This window comes from Bos taurus, chromosome X (assembly GCF_002263795.3).
Source record: "Bos taurus isolate L1 Dominette 01449 registration number 42190680 breed Hereford chromosome X, ARS-UCD2.0, whole genome shotgun sequence".
Classification (NCBI taxonomy): Eukaryota; Metazoa; Chordata; class Mammalia; order Artiodactyla; family Bovidae; genus Bos; species Bos taurus.
Genome location: NC_037357.1, coordinates 12,276,726 through 12,284,256, shown reverse-complemented (window position 1 = coordinate 12,284,256; position 7,531 = coordinate 12,276,726). Strand labels below are relative to the sequence as shown.

The 7,531-nt window shown below is 37.3% G+C and overlaps 1 protein-coding gene across 1 annotated transcript; it reads left to right on the top strand.

The window, feature by feature from the left end:
* The first annotated feature begins 1,821 nt into the window (after positions 1 to 1,821).
* ACTRT1 (actin related protein T1) lies at positions 1,822 to 3,298 on the top strand. The gene has a single exon (XM_002699513.6). The coding sequence runs from the start codon at positions 2,040 to 2,042 to the stop codon at positions 3,171 to 3,173; it is 1,134 nt and encodes a 377-aa protein (XP_002699559.1). The 5' UTR covers positions 1,822 to 2,039; the 3' UTR covers positions 3,174 to 3,298.
* Positions 3,299 to 7,531: the final 4,233 nt, after the last annotated feature.

The window sequence follows — 7,531 nt, the reverse complement described above, 5'->3', positions numbered from 1 at the left end:
GGATTTTCCAGAAAAACAAAACCAATAGAATAGAATAGACATATAGCTTAAAAAAATATTTATTCATGCATTTTTGTATACCAAGAAGTCCCATCAACTGCCAGCTGTAACCTGGAGGCCTAGGAATGTTGGTGATATAGTTCTAGTCCAAACCTGAATATCTGATAAATAGGGTATCCAGTGGTGAAAGTTCTGGTTCAAGTCTGAAGACCCATGAAACAAGAATGCCCATCATGTCAGATGTCGAAAGATGGGTATCCCAGAGACATCAAGAGCAAATTTGTCTTTCCTCTGTCTTTTTGTTCTATTCAGGGCTTTCAGCAATTTGAATAATACCCACTTTCATTAATAAGGCTACACTTTACTCAATCTAACAATTCAAATGCTAATTTCTACTAGAAACACCTTTATGGACACACTTAGAAATAATGTTCTATAAGATATCCAGCCATTTCTTAGCCAAGTCAAGTAGATGCATAAATTAAACCATGATAATATTACAGTCTTGAGTGAAATTTATAGGGCAGGATAAGAGGCTAAAAACTAAAGAAGGTTTCCTACATTACAGTATTAAGGCAGAATTCCTGCTTCTCCCATAAACTTCAGTTTTTGCTCTAAATGCCTTATGTTTGGATGGAGCTAACCCATCTTATGGATATTAATCTCCATTATTTAAGCCAACTGATTTTAAATCTTAATCACATATACAAAATACTTTCATAATAATCTATAGGCTATTGTTTGACCGAACAACTGGGCACAATTGCTCAGCCAAGTTGACAAATAAAATGATTCATCTCAGTCTGTATTTTTTTTTTTTAAAAGAAGATTTTACATCAATAGCCTAAGCTTCAAACTTAACATACAGGTAAAAGAAGAGCAAACTGAAGCAAGCAAAATTAATAAAATTATTTAAAAAAAAAACAGTATAGAAATGATTGAAATAGAGAATAGAAAAAAATGGAGGAATCAATTAAACCAAATGCCAGTTTTCTTAAAAGTTTCAAAAAAGGAGATATTACTACCAACCTTACAGAAATAAGATGGGATTACAAATAAATACTGTGGGAAAAAATGTTATGCTATCAAATAGTATTAAAAAAAGTGTTATATTCATATGGAAGAACTTTGAATAAAGTATGCTGAATAAATGAAGCCAGGCATGAAAGGCCATACATACAATTCCATTTAAGTGAAAAATCAGAAGAGATAAATTTATAGAGACAAAAAATATATTAGTGGTCTTCAGGGCTCATGAGGATGGCCTGAAGAAGGTGATAGCTAAAGGGAGCAGGGAAAATATTCTAAACTTGACTTCTGTAATGTTTGTACATAGTGAATATATTGAAATTCATGGAAATGTACCATATAAATGGGTGAAAGTATTATATATGAAATGTTTCTCAGTAAAACTGTTCTAAAACAAAATAAATATAAGGGGGAATAAAAGAAAGAGCACCTCTAGAACTGGATTATAGACATCTTTACTCCAATCTGAATGTGTGTTTGATGGTTAGTTACTTCCATTAACAAAGGAAAGAGTATGCTTGTCATCTCACAAGCAGCAGCTCAGTTGAGCATAGAAGCCACCTTTCTGGGACAACCTCACAGCTAGGCTACTTCATTTGATTCTGAGGATAGGCCTTTGCTTCATGTTCAGACTTATAAAAGAGGTTCAGAGGTATGGTTTGCCTTCCTCTGTTTCAAGTCTCTCCAAGCTAGGAGCACTGGTGGCTCAGAGACCCCGCCCCTTCAACACCCTCTGATGCTCTCTGAGAACAATTGTTGCCTTGGTTACATTATTACATAGGGAGCAGTCATCACTGAAATTGCCTCAGCAGGCCTTGCACTGCCTCAAAAGGGACAAGATTCATGGGTTGAGGGTGGGGATAGGGGACAGCCTGCTAGCTCTGCCTCAGTAACAACCTGAGAGCTTGGGAATCCTGTGGCTGATAAACTTCCAAAGGTACATGTTATCTCACAAAAGTGGCTGTGTTCTTTCTTTACTTTGGTGAAGGTCAGAAGAGCATCCTGCAGACATGTTTAACCCATACTCATTAGATACTCCAGCCGTAATTTTTGACAATGGATCAGGACTCTGTAAAGTAGGTATGTCTGGAGAGATTGGGCCCCGTCATGTCATCAGTTCTGTGGTGGGGCATCCTAAATTCAACATGGCTTTACCAGAAGCCAATCAGAAAAATTATGTTGTGGGAGAAAATGCCCTGTTCAAGTATGAGGCCTTGCAGTTGTACTACCCCATTGAACGTGGACTGGTAACAAGATGGGATGACATGGAGAAACTCTGGAAGTATCTTTTTGAGTGGGAACTGGGAGTAAAACCCTGTCAACGACCTGTGCTCATGACTGAACCCTCCTTGAACCCAAGAGAGACTCGCGAGAAGACAACAGAAGTGATGTTTGAGACCTTCAATGTGCCTGCCTTTTACCTGTCCAACCACGCGGTCGTAGCACTCTATGCCTCTGCTGCTGTCACGGGCCTAGTGGTGGACAGTGGGGATGGGATCACTTGCACTGTCCCCATCTTTGAGGGTTACTCCCTGCCTCATGCTGTCACCAAGCTCTATGTGGCAGGCAGGGACATCACAGAGCACCTCACCCGACTCCTCCTGGCTAGTGGGTGTAATTACCCTTGCATACTCAACAAGGCCTTAGTGGATGACATAAAAGAGACGCTGTGCTATGTTGCCTTGGAACCAGAGAAAGAACTCTGTAAGAAGCCAGAGGAGATCATGAAAGAATACAAGCTACCAGATGGGAATGTCATCCACCTTGGGGACCAGCTGTACCAGGTACCTGAGATTCTTTTTGCGCCTGACCACCTAGGTGTACACAACCCAGGACTATCAAAAATGGTCTCCAGCAGCATTATGAAGTGTGACACCGATATCCAGAAGAATCTTTTTGCAGAAATTGTTCTGTCTGGGGGCACCACTCTCTTCCCTGGGCTTGAGGAAAGACTTATGAAGGAACTGGAACAGCTGGCCTTCAGAGGCACTCCCATCAAGATCACTGCTTCTCCTGACAGATGTTTCTCTGCATGGATTGGTGCTTCCATCGTGACCTCTTTGAGCAGTTTCAAGCAAATGTGGATCACTTCTGCAGACTTCATGGAGTTTGGGGCATGTGTTGTCCAGAGAAGATGCTTTTAAAGGATTCAGAGCACATGGGACAGCTTAAATTGTCAGATCACAGGAGCACTGGTGGAAGGTGACATCTTCCTTTAGAGCTTCAGCATGTATTCAATAAAAGTGATATGGCATTTTGGGTTTTGGTTCATTTTTGATAGCATAAGAGTAACTTTTGATCTAGGTACTGATTCTTTTTAAGTGATTCTAGTCCACCCTTCCTGTCTCAGGGACCTATTCAGTTGTTTCCTCCTGATAAAGCCTTGGGTTATGTGTTACAACTGGGTCCACTTGCAGGATCTGTAGTGAAAGCAGGTGAGCCTCAATGCCTAGTAGCTTTATTCAGTATGATCCCTAGAATCTTCATTTTAATCAAGTGTCTTAGATATTTCTGATAGATCCAGTGCTAAGTAAAGACAGAATTACAAGAGAACATGTAGGGAAGGAGGGGAATTAAGTAGAAGGAATGCTACTCAGCTCTTAGGGCTCAAATGACCCTTTCAGTCAACTGGTTCTTAATTAGCACAATACAAGTCTCTACTGTTAGGCAGGCTTCCTTGGTGGCTCAGACAGTAAAGAATAAGCCTTTAATGCGAGAGACCTGGGTTCAGTCCCTGGGTTGGGAAGATCCCCTGGAGAAGGGAATGGCTACCCACTTCAGTATTCTTGCCTGGAGACTTCCATAGGCAAAGGAACCTAGTGGGCTACAGTCTATGAGGTCACAAAGAGTCAGAGATGACTAACTAACCCTTTCACTACTTTTCACTGTTAGGTAGCTAAATAAAATAGAGCTGTTGTCCTTGTCAAAGAGGAGAGGTGTGCACAGAAATCACTATTTGTTTAACGATCTTTAAGCTTAGGGCCCATACTCCTGGTTGAAGTATTAAGAACCAATACCTCTGTTTTTTAAATTGAAGTATAGTTGCTGTGTAATATAAGTTATAGGTGTGCCATGTAGCAAATCACAATCTTTAAAGGTTATATTTCATTTATAGTTGTTATAAACTATTGGTCCTGCTTGGTTTCAGTCCCCCTTTTCTTTGATACTCCTCAATCTTAAGGGGGGGGGCAGATGTGGACAAGAAGGGATAAATTTTTGGATAGAGAGGTTAATCATAAACTCTGCAAGGAACTGGGTTTTAGACCACACAGGTTGGTGGAGAAGAATGTAATAAAAGATATACTGGTGGAAAGAAGATGGGAGTGGAAACAAATCAAAAAGAACTATACTAAAAAAAAATCATCCTGAATGAATTGAAACCTCTTAAAAAAAAAGGAATTCTATTTTGCACACATCTTTCCAACTATGTTTTCAGGGTATCACATTGCTAGCTTATTTTACAATACAGCCATGAAAATGAAAATTATCAAACAGAAATCACTATAAATCAGGTATTTTATTTTTACATTCATTTGAGACATGTGGTTGAATATCACACTTCTGCCTATGGACAGGTTAGCAAAACCACAATGGAATCAGAAGCATGACATTCAAAGAGCTAGGAAAACATTACTGTCAAACTATAGAATTATATATCCAGGAAAACTATTCCAAGAAAGATGGTAAAAATACTTTCTGAAAACAACTGAATGTGTTTACTCCCAATAGTCCATAACTAAAGGAGATTTTGCATGATTATTTGAGGATGTATAAAAATAATCCCATAGTAAGATATATATGGTGTACTAAGAAATAATGAACATTAAAGAATGGTGAACATGGAGGTAAGTTTAAAAATACTGACTGTACACATTCATAGTATCAACATGATAATAAGAATGACAATTCTCTAATACAGAAGGACATAAATCATGGAAACAAGTTGGAGCTAAAAATCTGAATATACTTGTATTTCTCAGAAAGAGAAATGTTAATTAAATTTAGACTATATATATATATATATATATATAAATTGAAGGAATTCCTCCTATAAATTTGTAAAAAAAATAACCAAAAACATAAATGACTTCAATTGGAAATATTAAAAGGCATTTCTAAAATACAAATGTGTCAAAGAAGAAATTGTAATAAAAATTGTAAGCTAACTAAAATTGAATGATAACACAGTACTAGATATTGAGATGGAATGCAGTTAATGCTGGAATTAGTAGGAAATGTATAGTATTAAATGTTTATATAAGTAAAAAGAAGGTTGAATATCAGAGAGCTAAATATCCAAGTTTGAAGTTAGAAAAAATGTTACCAAAGTATATTCCTGTGCCGGATGCACAGTGAGGCCAAATAAACTAGCTGAGCAAGAATAGGTATCTCATGGTCAAAACCCCCAAACTCCTCAATGCTTTGGTGGGGAAAGTTTTTATAGGCAGAATTTGGGGTGAGGGCTGCAGGGAATTTTGTGCTCAGGCCTGAAGTTGCCATGCTCCACCTGGATGGGGACCTTAGTTGTATAGAGGAGCTTAAAAATATTGCTATGCATATTCCTTGAGGAGGGACCAGGACAGTTACCCAAGGCTACACTACTGTTTCTTTTTTTTTTAATTTTATTTTATTTTTAAACTTTACAATATTGTATTGATTTTGCCAAATATCAAAATGAATCCGCCACAGGCATACACTACTGTTTCTTGACTGCTCTTCCCATGTGTCTTCACTTCCTCCCCCTCCCTGATTGGCAACTGTTTGAATCTGCCCTTTGGAACTCAGGGAAAGTCAAGGAGACTGAATGAAACCATTTCCTACAAACCAGAAACAGGGGACACAGAAAGGCTTTTATGCCCAGGAGGTCCCCACAGGGTCCTGCTTGGTTTCAACACTATAAATAATTTCACACTTAATCTCACAAAAATAAGTTTATCTACTATATCTTAAAAACAGAAATTCCTACTTGGTGCAAAATTTATTTAAAAATCTTGACAAAGTATTATCTAGATATTTGTCTAGGTTACTTTCTATCATTTATTCACAATTTGAACATTTCATTTTTATTCACATTCTTTAATAGTATTGAAAAAAGAACAAATATGAACCCATTTTATAAATACAATATATTTAAATCATAACCAATCATAGATGATATATAAAATACAAATTCATATCAATCACATTCATAAACATAGATGCAAATTTTATTAGCAAAATATGAACATACCAAATTCTTCAATGTGTGAAAAAGCTTCTTTTCCAAGTTCAATTTCAATTTCAGTTACTGAAATGCAAGGTTGCTATACCATTTGTAAACATATGGATATAATTCACTACATTTCCATAGATGCCAAAGTATTTCAGCATAATCAACTTCCATTCATGATAAGAATTGTCTAAAACAAAAGAGATACTATTTGCCATAAATAATTAATATTATCTTCAAGGCTACCTTTATCATGTTGCAAAAGTGAAGTGTAAAATGTTAAAATATTATGTTAAAACATGAAAAAATCAAGGATTCCTAATGTGACCAATTTAATTTATCATTGTACCACAGGTACTAGTGAAACCAAGCAGGACCCTGTGGATCTGTCCCTGGTACAAATTATTTCCCTGTTCCCCATTTCTTGTTTATAGGAAATATGAGTTGTTATCAACCATTGCTCATGGGAGGTGGGGGAGGGGTGTATTACCCAATAATGGGAAATTCTATGGGTGCCAATTTCATCCACTAAGTTTCATGCCTTGTACCACTCAGAATCATTTATTTCTCAAAATAACTTTACTCCATCCAGGCACATCTCCAGGATGCTGGTTGGTCATTATTTCTGGGAAAATGTTCAAAAAGAGGACTCATAGTATTTACAAACTATAGCACTCAACACTTCAGTTGGTTGCAGGGCCTTAATTGATATGCATCACTTCTCTCCTCCAGCCCCCATTTAGTATTACCTTTCCCTTTTTGCTGGCATTTCTGTTGGTCTACCTTACTTACTTGATGATTTGACTCACACTCTCAGTACTTATCAGGTCATGGTTGCTGTTTCTTGCTCATTTAAAGAAAAAAATACCATGGTGAATTAAAGAAAGATCTGAATGTTAAACATTTTTTGTAGCAGCAGCCCCACCTACTCATAATTGCAGAGTTTTTTGTTTGCTCATCTCTCACTAGAATTCCAAAACAACCTGATAGAAGCCATAGATTTAAGTTTAATGGGCTTCTTACTTCTTACCTAGAGTAAGTGACTTCATTCTGGAGACCAAAATCTCTAAACACATAGAATATGTATGTTGTGGAAAGCTCAAATTCCCCAAGTGAGTTATTGGGAATGTTTTTGAGTGGAATGACTCCTACTTTCACTTCTTGGTGCCTGGCCCAAGTGGTCTAGCTCTTGGGGATATAGCAACATAAAGTAACCACTGGATTAAGATGAATAAAGGATAGTGCCCTGTCCTAACTAGATATTAATGTCGCATTTTCTTGGATGGGTGGAAC